The 14,252-nt window shown below is 36.1% G+C and overlaps 1 protein-coding gene across 4 annotated transcripts in view; it reads left to right on the top strand.

The window, feature by feature from the left end:
- Positions 1-14,252, top strand: part of RP1 (RP1 axonemal microtubule associated) — a 184,016-nt gene that overhangs the window by 161,821 nt on the left and 7,943 nt on the right. For 3 of the 4 annotated variants that reach the window (XM_071554517.1, XM_071554516.1, XM_071554515.1), the window contains 9 exons: positions 702-906; positions 2,482-2,541; positions 2,847-3,025; positions 3,540-3,762; positions 6,968-7,122; positions 7,250-7,325; positions 10,162-10,240; positions 10,459-10,744; positions 12,350-12,428. In XM_071554517.1, the coding sequence (XP_071410618.1) occupies positions 702-906; positions 2,482-2,541; positions 2,847-3,025; positions 3,540-3,762; positions 6,968-7,122; positions 7,250-7,325; positions 10,162-10,240; positions 10,459-10,744; positions 12,350-12,428 (1,342 nt within the window). The remainder of the gene's footprint in view (positions 1-701; positions 907-2,481; positions 2,542-2,846; positions 3,026-3,539; positions 3,763-6,967; positions 7,123-7,249; positions 7,326-10,161; positions 10,241-10,458; positions 10,745-12,349; positions 12,429-14,252) is intronic. The other variant, XM_071554518.1, reaches the window with a different exon arrangement.

Genomic DNA, 14,252 nt, shown 5'->3' with positions numbered 1-14,252 from the left:
AGGAAGATAAGTGAAGACCCAAAAAGCCAAACCCACATATATTGAAAATGGTTAATGTGTGACATTTCACTATTTTCTTTAGGAATCCTACTTCACTATCGCAAATCCTGTAAAAATGTTGTGGACTTTTTAACTGATAGAGAATAGTGAAACTTATTTCAATGTAACTGTCTTTAACATTTTCCTTAAATTCAGTTACTTTTATTAAAACTAATCCTACAAATTAATCCAAATCTGGAATCAAGTTTGTCATGATTTTCTAAGAAGATAAAATACCTTTCTGTGATGCTCATTTCTGCCTTTCTTATTCCCTATATTTCATCCCTCAAATGATAGTCCTTAGCATCTATTTTGTTGAGAATAAGATATGTTTAAAATGTCATCCCTGTAGAACATTAAACTTGAACTTTGGGAAGGAAAATCTCTCACAAACTGAGCATAAGCAACTGATAGATCTATGTGGACAAAGAGGTAGTTCAACTGTAAATTGTGGAACCACAAATGGGATAAATACTTCTTAAAGTGGGCATTTAGCATCTTTAAACTTGTTAAAGTTCTGGTTCTGTTCATCTGTTGTGTTGGTATTTATTGAATTAATAAAAAAGTCTTGACTCTTTTCTTACTTCTGTTTTTCAAAATACACTAATAATTTAGTTCCATGGTTCTGTTTCCATATGACTTTTTGATTCTGAATATTTCAGGTGGACATTTTTCAAGTGGAAGCAGTAGATGTTGGCATTCTGCAAAGGATGATAGTTGAAAAAGGGAAAGGCTCTGACTGGTTTCTGGAGAAGATCATAGTGAAAGAGCCATCTTCAGGGACAGAAACATTGTTTGTGGCTCAAACGTGGCTTAAAGACAGACACGATGGAAAAAGATTTGCCTCAGTAACTCTGAATGCCACAGGTCAATACTATCTTCTATCATTTGCTAAGAAATTTGCTCCGAACTCTGGAATGCAGCTAAGTGATTTGCTTCTACAAATAAGTTGTGGTTCAAAATATTCCAGTAGAACATTGTCATTATGTAGGGAATTAGTGTGTCTGAACACTGTTGTGTTTTAGTACCATTTAATAACCAGTATTTGCAAGTGGATAATTTCTGCTTTGTTACTTCAAGTTTACAGTGGCATAAATGGCAACATATTTGAGCTATTGCTTTACCAGTTGCTGCCTCTCCAAGTCTTACTTCTACACTCGAGAACTATTTTTTAAACTTCAAATACCTCTGCTAAGCAGAGTGAAAATGAGACAAAAATTGGGGCAAACTATGTTTAAGCAGTGGAGGAAACGTCTCTCTTGTATTCAAGATTACTGCTTTACAGTATTTATGCTACACATTTTGGACAGCTTTTGCCAGCAACTGGACATATTTCTGACTGACTCCATATGAGTAATCAGTCCACCAAGGCACAGGTTTCACCCCACTGCCTGTGACTGCACTCTGTCAAAACAAGAAGGGAATGTACACCTTCCCTCCTTGTGTCATTGGTTTCAATACAAACATGTATTTCAATACAATCTGGTGTACAAGCTGGAACCACAACATAGTCCATCTAACCAGGTCAGTAGAAAACCAAAGCCCAGTATGTACATCTAAGACTCATGTATTTCAAATGATACTGCCTCTAGGAAAAGTTAATTGACTGTATGGATGAATCCATAGATTACAGAAAATATTCTAGTTCTTTTCCTCCTAACTTCCAGGGCATCTCAGCTCCCTGTAGCAACATTGGTGTGACAGTTCTTGTCCAGCAATAGCCTCTTGATACTGAATAGGATTCCAGTTCAATCCATTTCCTCTGCTTTATCATCTCTAACTTTTGATCATTTGCAATGATCAAGAAAAGGAGGAAGCTGTTAATGTGCAAAAGTAAATGATTTCAGATTTGTTTTAGACTGTATGTTGGGACTTTTATAAAAAAAAAAAAAGGAATATTTAATTTCTCTTTCTACCAGGCTGCATTGATTTGGGCAGTGTTCCTGTGAATTTCTTTATATAATAATTGACAAATCCAGTCTAGGTTATGAACTCAAAGGAAGGTTCAGGTTTGATTCAGGCCTCTACCTAATGTTTATGAGCAGTTTTCCTCTGTGCCAAATCCCACTGAAATCAATGGAGACGAATATCAGTGGGAGCAACATCAGCCCCTAGAATGAGTGTTAAAGTCATTCAATTAATGCTCAGTCATCCAGAGCATGAATTGTACAACTGAGACAGAAATGGTTTAAAATGGAAACTACGTGAATCTTCATGTTACAACCATTCCATAGTAAAGAGCTAGTGCTAGAGTAATTTCTTTAAATAGGATGATGTGTAAAAGGTGATGCCTAAGTAGAAAATCACATTGTACACTTCCTAGTTAAATCTTTAAATTATATAATACTCATTCAATTGCCTCACTAGAGATGAATACAGACATTTGTTATTGTATAGACACCATTCTACAGAAAGTATTAATTTGATCTCTTTTTTAATTAGAAATTCAGGAGAGGAGGGGCACTTCTGCCTGGCCTTTAGGAAGAGAGCAAATGAATTCAGGTATAACTTCTGTCATTACATTGCCTGTTTTATTGATAAGTTCTGAAATAATAATGGGAGAATATTTTCATCACAGTATGTCATTACACTTACTAGTACTGACAATAGTTTTCAGCTTGCAATAGTAAGAAATGGCAATAGACTTAGGGAGCTGATCAGCACTCATATGACATGCTTTTAAAATAAGGCTCCCATGTAGACTAAGGCATCTTAGAAATTTTATATGAGATACTTTGGTTAATATATGAAAATAGAAACATAATTATTATTTCTTCCTTTTTATTTTCCTTATTTTATATGTTCAGAAGGCAGATGGAGGATTTATTTCACAAAACATGAAGAAGAAACAAAAACAGAATTTGAAGAGTTGTCAGAAAACATATCCAAAATGGTTATGGTTTTTTATGGAAGCAACGGCAAGTCAAATCCAGTTTCCATGGAAAAGAGAGTGGAACATCAGATGAAGAACCAAATAACATATGATGTAAAATAACATATAGATATATTTAAATTTTCTTTGAGTTTCCTTTTAAAGAGAAATAATCATATATTATTGGTTAAATAGTCAAGAAAAATAGAACTGAAATTTTCAGTTGCATACCAGATTTATCTTTTTATTTTTGACTTTCTCAAATTCATGATGATTAAACTCATGCTTTTTTTCTTTTTCCACAAAAAAAGTTAATAATGCATATAAATTTAAATGGCATTAACATTACATATTCACAATTAGAAATCAGTGTGGTATGTAATTCAAATTTGATAGAACAATTACAATGAATGTCCCTAGAGGATAAAGCTAAATTATCCTTAAGTGCCTACTGTCTGCCTGATTTTGCTGCTTTTGAACTCACTGGGACTTTTAGCACCAAGACTGATGCAAATGAGTCCAGGACTGTGCTGACCCCTTTAGAGCAAAATTCCTCTCTTCCTCTAAACTACCTGTGCATTTATCTGTATATCTCTGAATGCTAACTCATTATTTTGTTGCTTCCTAGATACATTTACCATCTGATTTGGGAATCCTTTATAAAGTGAGACTTGGTCTCCAGAATTTGGAAACCAGCATATCCCAGTTGTCTCTTCGTCACTTTAAAATACAGAACACATCAACTTTGGATACCTTTAGTCTCACCATAAATAAAACAATTCCTCTTTCTCCTAATGGAGACAGATGGATTGAATTCCCTATACAGTGGCCATTAAAAGAAGAACTTTCTGGTAGGTATAAATCTACTTCAAAGCAGAAGAGTAGTCCAGGAGGTTAACACATCCTAGTATTACAATAGAAATCATTATCAAACCAGAATTTTTTATTGTCTTTATTTAATGATTCATGAACGCTGGATAAGAATTTAAAATGTATGAAGGAAAATACTACCCACTCAGCTTAATTTCTCTACCATAAAGTGGGGAATGCAACATTCATTTGATTGCACAGAACCATTATTATATGCTACAAAGAACAGTTTATAAGAAATATCCCTTTCTTGCAATACTGTAATATTTCTATTCTCCTTTGTTTAGTCCTCAGCTGCTCATATTACTGACATTAACGATGTGATTTTTTATAGCTCATTTACTATTAAGCAATTTTGTTGTTTGTTTGAACATTCAAAACAAATGTTCTCAGTAAATAACAGCTCAAAACTACATATAAGTTCAGCTTTATTACCTTTATACACTCCAAATATTTATGCCTGTTGAAATTAGTTCAACAATTCTTACATATATCATCTTGATTAAGTAAAATAAAAGAAATCTTTTCATCTAAAATCCACAATACCTTCTAACATGATGTTAACTGGGTGCCACCATATTATGAAACAATTGCCAACTAAATTAACAGACCACATAATGATACTTAAAATAATTTGTCTCCAAGTTTTATGCAGAAACCAAATGAGTTATTTGGGTAAAACACTAATCAGTTCATCTAAAGTGAGCTGAAGTAGATCTTAAATTGACTACTCCAATACACTGTGTACTGGAACTTATGGACCAGTTTCAGTGAGGTGTTTGAATGCAATTAAATGTAGGTATACAAATTATCTCAGTAGAATTAACAGAGGTTGGTTTCAGGTTTTTTAATTTTTAATACTTTGGCTGCAACTGAAAATGTAAAATTTGTATTTAGGCTTTAATTTTTATATTTCTTAGGGATGTTCTTTTCACTTGAAAATGTATGCAGTATGGTTACAGAACTAGGCTTAATGGATTTCATCTCCTACACACAAGATTAAACAAAGAGGAACTTCAGATGAACATAATGGTCATGAGTGTGGCCCTTTGAAAAGACTGATCTCTGTCACATGCAGAAGGATTTAGGATACAGGGACAAGCACACAGAAATGATGAGAAGAAGATGTAGCATGGGTGATAAAGGGACAGTGAAACTGGAATCCTTATGATCTTCGTTCTGACCCCGGCTGTCTCATTTACCTCTTGGTTGAAAAAAGAATTTCCTCATTCTTTGTTTTTGTTTTGTTTTGTTTTGTTTTTTTCAGTAATATTCTTTGTAAATGCTCTGAGATCAAGAGATAAAAAAGTCACAAACAAGGAATAGGTATTATATTACCTATGTGCTTAGGTAAAATAACAAACAAATGAAATAGCTCTTCTCTATTGCTTTTATTCCTTTCCACACATGCTTTAGAAGTCTCCAAGGAGGGCTTTGCAACCACAGTAGGGAAAAAAAAACTAGAACAGTGACTCACCCAAATCTTTGCCATTTATGTCCAAGACAGTTTTAAGCAGCTCCACAGCAGGTGGAACATGTGGAGTTCAAAGTGATCTTTACACACAAACTTACTTGCAATTTATTTTGCATAAGATATATGCTTTTCTGTTAGCTTTCTAAATCTAATTTATTTTCCCCTTGGTTTTCTTTTTCTCAGCTAAAAGCAAAACCAGCATTATGTTAATTGGAATGGAAAGCAGCTGATCATAATCACCATAACCTGAAGCCACGTACTGTTAAATTCAGATACAGTTCTGTCATTCATAGAGTGCCTTAGTATTTAATCCCTTAGTTACTTTTAATGTTTTAATATATTTTCTACTTGGGATTGTGATGAAGCATATGCTAATGGCTAACTGAAACCATCAAAATGCAGTTGATAAAATGCAGAACAGACTCTTGAGATCTGGTTGTGCACACATGTGCCTTTGGGTGTACTAATAGGCAGAGGCCTCCAGCTGAGTATATACATAAATAGTTTCTCTTCATTGTGCCTCACTTTTGAGGTCCTTACACCTCAGAAGTCCCCAGGGATGGCATGTTGAGCTCTCTCTCTCTTCTTGCATAGAGGGTTGTACAGAAGCTGAATTTTACACTACTGCAGTTTTTAAGGCAAAACAATTAAGTATTCAAAAGGTGAAATACAAATGCATTGTGTTACTTTCAAACTGATTATTTCAACTGAGTTAACAGAGAGCCATAATTCACACCAAGATTGTAACATTCATATATGTTACCCTTATTGTATGTAACTTCAGAGATTTCTTTTGTTTTTCCCTTCTCCAATCTATTCAGTACACTATAGGGATAAAAACTTGGTTGCCTATGTTTATGCTATGATGGTCTGATTGCACTACCTGAACAAAGTCCACTATTGAAGCATTTTAGCCCTCTGCCCTTGCCTACATTAGTTTCCCCCAATTGCTCTTTTTTGTACAACAGACTTTACCAATTCTATCTACTGTATGATCTGATACAGTGTTAATGCAATGCAACCTCTACTTCCCTACAGTGTATCAGAGCCATGATAGGTCAACAGGTCTGAACTTGCCTTGACCTGGAAGCTCCAGCCATAATGGGCATGGGTTGTCAATTTCAGGTCGTGTCAGAGCTACCTCAGATGTGTGTCTTTCTCTAGTCCTCTCTCTGCCCTGATCTTCTGTACAGGCCCTGGCCCCATGTTGTAGCCCTATTTTCAATCCTCCTCTGATCCTCTTGCTGCTCCTACCTCAATAACCAGCATGGATCTCAGGTTGTTTTTACTGTTTGCTGCATTTGGGACTGTTGACAGCTCTGCCTGCCACATGCCGGTGCTGCAGAACTGTTACCTGCTCAGAGAGGCACTGCATGCCCTGGGACCTTGCTGAGTTCCTGTCTTATCCACCCTTGTGGGGCAGGTCCACTCTTGCTTCTCTCTGACACGGTGATCCAAGAAAGAAATCTTTCAAATGCAATGCTTTCACTCTTGCTTTGGGTTGATCCAGTCTTGTTTCTCAAGTTTCAGATCTGAGAGACTGGTGATACAATTACAAGACAAAATTAGGGGAAAAAATGCAGTAATTTTGAGTTTTACTGTAATTTTCACATGCTTTTTAATTACATCTGGCTCTACAATGCTATGTTGTCAAATAGCTGTGCAAGACTATGGTACAGTCTTACAAGATCTCTTTTTGCTTGATATTGCAGTGGTTACATATCACCTCACAGTATTTTCTAGAAATATTTGGAGTGAGCGAAATTTAGTGCACATGACTGCATGTATATGTGGTACTCATGGTGACACAGGGGACAGATCCCTTCTTTGGCCATTGCAGAAAGTCCAGCATGGAGAGGAAAATGAGGTACTGTGTCTTAAAGAAATTTACTCTTTAATCCATTCTTGTACTCTCTCTATATATAATTTTCAGGGTTTTCGATACAGTTAGGTAATATAATTTAAGATCGCAATACTGAATAATTTTATTTTAGTCATTTCTAGTTATCGTGGATGCTGTTGATTTGGGAGAACTGGACAAAATTGTTCTTTTGATCAGCAGTAAAACAGGTAAAGTACTTTTTACTTTCTGAAGTCAGTGATGTGAATCACACAGCTAGCCTCTTGTTAAAGGCAATGAAATCACTGCCAGAGTTAAATTCTAATTGTTTCCCTCTGGCTACTTTTAGAAAATGTAAAATTTTATAAAGGAAAATCCTACATTTTCACAAAATAAAGTCCTTGGATCTAAAGACTATATCATTATGGCATCAAGAAAGTAAACTATTCCTTTGCATAAAAGAAAGAACATAAAATTAAGAGGAATTATTATATTCTGTGATTAATACATCATCTATTAATAAGTTATCTAGGAGAATAATTATAACTCAAGTGAAAAATTGGTATTTGTTTGTCCTTCTGTGATTCAATTATTTTCCACTGTTTTCCCCACCTGTTCTGTTTTCTCCCTGTGACATTTAAAGGGGAATTTTACCTCTATTTGTCAGTCAGCAAGTTTTGTTACTGAACTTTAAAACCATCATAATTTTAACTTCTCCTTGCCTGTAGGATTATATCATGCTATGAAGGAATATTTAAATAATCAGTAATAATTTTTTTAAAGTCCACTGATGAAAGTAACTATATAATTGTAAATCACTACTCACTGTGTATTACTGTTGATCATTTTCAGACAGTTTTCTAGAAAACAGGGGTTCTTTGTCTTCACTTTTTCTGTCTTGTTTGCCCATCTTTGGGCACCTCATAGAAACCTTTTACACTCACCTCCCATTTTCAACCAAATATGTAAGATGACATTTGGGCAGTAAGTGTGTACATACCCATTGGCTGGTCAACACCCTACACCACAGCACAGGCTGCCTTGTTTGCTGGGGGCTTCCAAGAGGATGTGGTGTAGAGCTGCAGTTACTACAGAAAGAAAGGCAAGAAGAGTGACAGCCCTGCCATGCTGCTGCAGAGAGCAAGGCAAATAGCTCACTGCTTTTGTTTCCCAAAGCTTCCGTTGAGGAAGTTAACTATGATCATCTGTCTGACTGACATTTATTGAATGTGGCAATTGTGTGTTGCCAAAGGGTACCACAGAGAGCATGACAGGCAAGACTTTTCCATTCGGGTTTGAAAACACAGTTCACAAAGGAGGGACATTGGGCTTATTGCCTCTGTATGTGTTAGGAAGGGAGGATTGAGCAGATGTATAATAGATTTTTTTCTAGAGGAGTGACTTACTTGATAAAACACTTCAGATGAGTGAGGGTGTCCATATTGCAACCAGACTTGTTTGGACTGAGACTGATTTGGATTTGAACTGAAAATCCTGAAAACTAAGAAAGCTCTTTAGCATTTGAAGTCACAGAATCATAGAATATACTGACTTGGGAGAGACCCACAAGGATCATCAAGACCAACTCTTAGCCCTTCACAGAACTGTCCCCAAGTGTCCCACCATGTGTCTGAGAGTATCATCCAAATGCTTATTGAACTCTGTCAGCCTTGTGCTGTGACCACTTCTCTGGGGAGCCTGTTCCAGTGTCCAACCTAAACCTTCCCTGACACAGCTTCAGATAAGTGCCTGCCCTTCCTCTTCCCCTCATGAGGAAGCTGTAGACTGCAATGAGGTCTCCCCTCAGTCTCCTCTTCTCCAGGCTGAACAGACCAAGTGACCTCAGCTGCTCCTCATACAACTTCCTCTTAAGGCCCTTCACCATCTTTGTTGCCTTCCTTTGGACATTCTCCATTAGCTTTATATCTTTCTTATATTGTGGTGCCCAAAACTGCACACAATATTCAAGGTGAGGGCATCCCAGTATAGAGCAAAGCAGGACAATCCCCTCCCTTGACCAGATGGAGATGCTTTGTCTGATGCCCCCCAGGACATCATTGGCTCTCCTGGCTGCCAGGGCACTGCTGCCCCATCCCAGGTGCAGAATCCAGCACTTCCCCTTGTTGAACTGCAAATGGTTGGTGATTGCCCAAATTCTCTAATTTGTCAAGGTCTCTCTGCGGGGCCTCTCAGCCTTCAAGAAAGTCAAATGTACCCTGCAGGACTGCTCACTCCAGGCAGAGTGTTGCTCTAATATACTTATGCTTTTATTCAGTGTCTGAGCGGGATTTTAAGGTCAGAGGTTTCAAGATCACTTCATGAAGCTTCTGAGTCTCTCCCTGCACTGTCTTGGCAGGTCATTAGTCTAACACAGTGTCCTGATTCCTCCACAGGAGTCTGGATATATCCTATTCACTACTAGGACAATAGTAGAAGACATTGGAATGCAGTTTGTTGAAAAGGGCTCAAGAGACAAATAATAGGACAGAAGGGAAAATGAATAGTCTTCATGACTAACTAGTGGCAAGAGATTCAGGCCATGCATCTGAAGCCCCCAGCAGAAAATTCAAAAGGTAGTGTAAGTCAGGGAGCAATTTTTCTCAAACAGCAAAAGAATACTGTGAGTTGCTGGTCTTTCTTCATACCTTCCACCTAAGCTCTTTGTGCTCCATGTGGAATAGAACTCCAGCCCTCCTGCCAACCAGTCATAGAGGAGGAAACACCAGATGCATATTTCTGTGCTTCCTTCTCAAATGTACCTGCCTCAGAAATGCTAAATCTTTTCTACATGCCTGTCCAAGGACAGTGAAGACAACACTCCTTTGCTTCACTAAGACAAAGGAAACGCTTACGCCTAAATTTTTTAACTTGAGGTTTACAAATAGGAAAAAAATAAAGAACTTTGTAATGATTCCAACATTTTTAGCTCATTTGTTTGCATTCATAAATTAATTAATAAATGATGTTTAAATATATTAGAAATGACACCATTATAATAACAAAGTATACCTAGTTTCTTGACATGCAATGCAACATTTTCACTGTACTCTATTTCCTTCTTTGTAGACTGCAAATTGAACATTAAAAAATTGCATGTGAAACAAGCTGTGAAGGGCTATCCTATCTATGTATTTGAAGTGAATGAGTAAGTATATTATGTAAAGCTAGTAATGTTTTTTTTATAATATAATAATTGAAAACACTCAGCAGACACTGAATTAAAGCTACTACCACAGAGCAGTTCTATCAATAGATATTTTAAAAATAAGTCCATCTTTAACTGTTCCACATAAATTCATAGCATTTTTTTGGTTTAACAGTTGATTTACTTACCATAAAAGCATATGTGATTTTGTTTTTCAGAGAATTTTCTGTTGATGGAAACAAGCCTGAAATACAAAGAGAAATCCCACCATCTTTTGTTATTAGAGGAGACAAACAAAAGAATGACATAGATAACAACTTAAATGAAGAAGAAAGTCAAGCAGGAGATGTGACAGAGTATACTGTTAAAGTATACACAGGTGACAAAAGGGGTGCAGGGACTGATGCCAAAGTGCATATTATTTTATTTGGGAATGAGGACAAATCTGAAGTATTTCAACTCTCTCAGTCACTAGATCATCAAAACCCCTTTGAAAGAGGAAAGGTGAGTACACAGATTTCACAGGTTGTGTCTGTTTCTGTACTGGAAAAGCAAATTTTAAATCTATGCAAGTTCTTTAGAGAACTTGAGGCACTTATTCATTCTCTTTTTCACATCACTGGATGAGATATAGTATCAGCTATCTGTTTTGCCTTTTCACCAGGGTAACCAAGGGACATTTCACTTCTGCTGACTGTTGCTCTTCTGTCTCTTAGTCCCAAAATACATCTTCATATTACATCCCCTTATCTGCCCAGTTATGCATTTCCTTGTTCTGAAATGCACAGTATGCATTGCCTTTATGTGTCCATATATGTGCATTATCCCATGCTATTGCACATAATTTGAATATTGTCCATGAGAATACATCGGTTTCTTATATGCCATCATTTTACTTTGCCATGGAAACCAGTGCTGTTAGCCTCACTGAATATATAAACCTATTACCAGATAAAATGGAACCATGCACACCAACCTGATTCTAATATCCATCATGCTTTAGGCTGTTATTCAGAGACCCCTAATTCAGATACAGATATTTGCAGAACAACGCAGATCCTCTGTGGGATGTCCTAGTACCTTAGCTGAATATTTTCCTAATTTAATAAGCATATCACTGTGGCAAAGGAATTGCTCCATTTGGTCTCCACCTGTGCAACAGAGTACAATGATGGTTACCCTTAAGTAGCAAGAAATATATATATATTTTCCATATCAGTCTCCTGTGGTTTTATTGAGAGTTAATGATGGAATAATTAGAACTCCAGTGAAAATATCTTCCTTAAGAAATGTACCTCATTATCTCCAGTAGTACTAAACATTTTTTACCTGCACCTGGTCTGAGTTTCTTCAGCCTGGATCTCTGTTACTAGCTTCTGAAAGATCTTTACCCATGAATTTTCTTCCATACTGAAGAGGTTGATAAATCTGGTTGACCACAAGCACAAGAAGCAAGTAAAAAGGTGTCTTGAGCAGTATTTCCTTTTGCCTACTACTATATAGGAGGTGTCACTAATATTTGAAAAAGAATAGATATGTAGAAATCCTATTAGCAATCCAGCTAAGTCAATGGGTAGCCAGTGATGTCAAATGTCTTATGAAAAAAGGATCTCATTTTAAAAAATCTGCAATATTAAACAAGTATATGCTACTTGAGAGACAGAATGGTATATGTAGTAAAAACCTTTATGTTCTTGAATGTTTATCATATACTAATAAAATTTTAAAAGACAATATCAGGTGAGCATTCATGAGACAAAAAGAGTTTTTCTGGTAGGTGAAAGTCAGGAAAGAGCTGGGGGTTGTCCTACTATAAGTTGAAAAGTGAATATTTTGTGTTTAAACTGAGACCTAGAGGGATAGGATCTATACCATATATCTTTAACAAGGGAAATCACAGAATCACAAAATCACAGACTATTCTGAGTTGGAAGGAACCCAGAAGGATCATCGAGTCCACTCAAATAAACCACCTCAACTGTGACTCACCTATTTTGAATTGCTATTGTTGCATTTGAATTAATCTCAGAACTGACCTAAACAAATTAATACATTTTCAAACATTGGTATAGATATAATACTTTTAATAACTTTATTTTAATATTACAGGTTGATACATTCAAGATTAAGACAAAAAAATTAGGCAGACTACATTCCATTGAAATTGGTCACGATGGGAAAGGATTCGGTGAGTACACTGTCTGTGTTAAATAGCCTTGCAAAAATATTCTGCCTAAAGATCTGACATTTGGAAAGGTGTTTGAAGTCATGCTATGCTACAGTTAGCTAATACAAATATGTGTACAAATGAGGTCAGTTTGACTGCTCTTGCTTTCACCCCCTCTGTGTCTGTCATATTTCCTTTGACTTTACCTTGATTTTTTTTCTGATGGAGATCTAGTTAAGATAAACTGCAGATGGTTTTATCCTTCAAACATTGCTCAGCCAAAACCCTTATTGGATGTTTTACACAACATAGGACTTCCCTGTGATTCAAGCAAGTTTTGAGACTCCGGTCAAAACATGCTGTAGCTCCCTCTCACACACATTCAGCTTTTCTTCTTGTGAAAGTATGAGGAGAACACTACTGTGTACCCTGTCTTGCCCTGATGCTAAGTTAGGATGTAGTTATAGTACATAACCACACAGGATGATGGAAAATGTTTCTATGTACAGCGTGTAACCTCTAAACCCTGAATTTTACATAAAAATAAAATGTTAGACTACTGCATATAATCTTTTGAGCTTACACTTATTTGTCCTAAAAACACCCTAGAGATATACAAATATGAAATATGTACAGATATATAGAAATGCACATATACATAAACTGAGTTTGTAGGCAATATATAACTTGAGTCAAATAGGTCTGATTGTATTGTGGTACTCTAGTGAGGTGAAATTTGCTTAACTCATCTCAAATCCATCTGATTAATCTAAGTTCAAGGTGCACTATATAGTGGTCAGGGTTTATCATTTCTAGGATGAACCAAGCAAAATTCTGCAAATAGCAGTTCTGACTTGGAAAAAGTTGAACAGCTTTTTTTTCCTAACTACCCAGTGGTGGTGTATATGTCTCAGGTTTGAAAACTCAAACAGAAAACCACCAAACCTGTTGAAACACCTATAATGAATAAGATCTTCCCACTGAATTTCATCCTGCTGTACATGTACACAATTCAGCTTAGGACTGATTCCCAGTGTGGGAAGGGAACTCCACCCTGGGAGACTTCTGGCACTCTGAGAGTTGCACAGAAATCTGCAGAGAAAATATTAGGTTGAGCTTTAATTTCCTAGATCACAAACTATCAACAAAATTATTATCATTTCTCTCTGTGCCTTGATCAACATATCTGCTAATGCTGCCTTCCTAGCTCAGCCAGTGTGTGTCGGTTCATCTTACAGATATGACTACCTTCCTCTAAATTTTTCTCTGAAATGTGTCTCTTGTCACATCAGCTTTTACCCTCACAAGCTTCCTCAAATGTAACAGCTCTTTGAAACGTTTCATCTGCTTGCTGATATTTCCTAGCTTCCACTAGATTTCTCCATAACTGGAGATTTCAGTAGTGTCTGTTGGAGTTTTGTCAATAAAGGATGAAGCATTAGATTTTAATCTTTTCAAGAGAGCAAACATGCCTTTATATTCTTTTGTAAAGTGCGGTGTAAATTTGAGAGACTGTAAATTTTTATTGCTGATAATCCAGACTGTGAATTAGAGATTTCATGAAAGGTCATATATCCCAAGTAGAATCTATGATATATTAAACCATTCACAAGATTTCATTGAAAGAGTTCCAAAAGTACTTCACAATATCAATAAATGAATCTTGTGAGTTGAAGATGGAAAACCTAGACAATTTTGTGGCCTGGATACAGCAACTATTTGTTTAAAAATGCTAATGAAAAATCAAGAAAAGTTGCTATGTTTTTACATTTTATCCAAATGAAAAAAATTACAAATATTTTATATTAAATTTTTATCCTACTTAAAAATATTTTTATAGGTTTT

This window comes from Pithys albifrons, chromosome 4 (assembly GCF_047495875.1).
Source record: "Pithys albifrons albifrons isolate INPA30051 chromosome 4, PitAlb_v1, whole genome shotgun sequence".
Classification (NCBI taxonomy): domain Eukaryota; kingdom Metazoa; phylum Chordata; class Aves; order Passeriformes; family Thamnophilidae; genus Pithys; species Pithys albifrons.
Note: the sequence above shows the minus strand (reverse complement) of the source record. Positions and strands in the feature narration are given on the sequence as shown.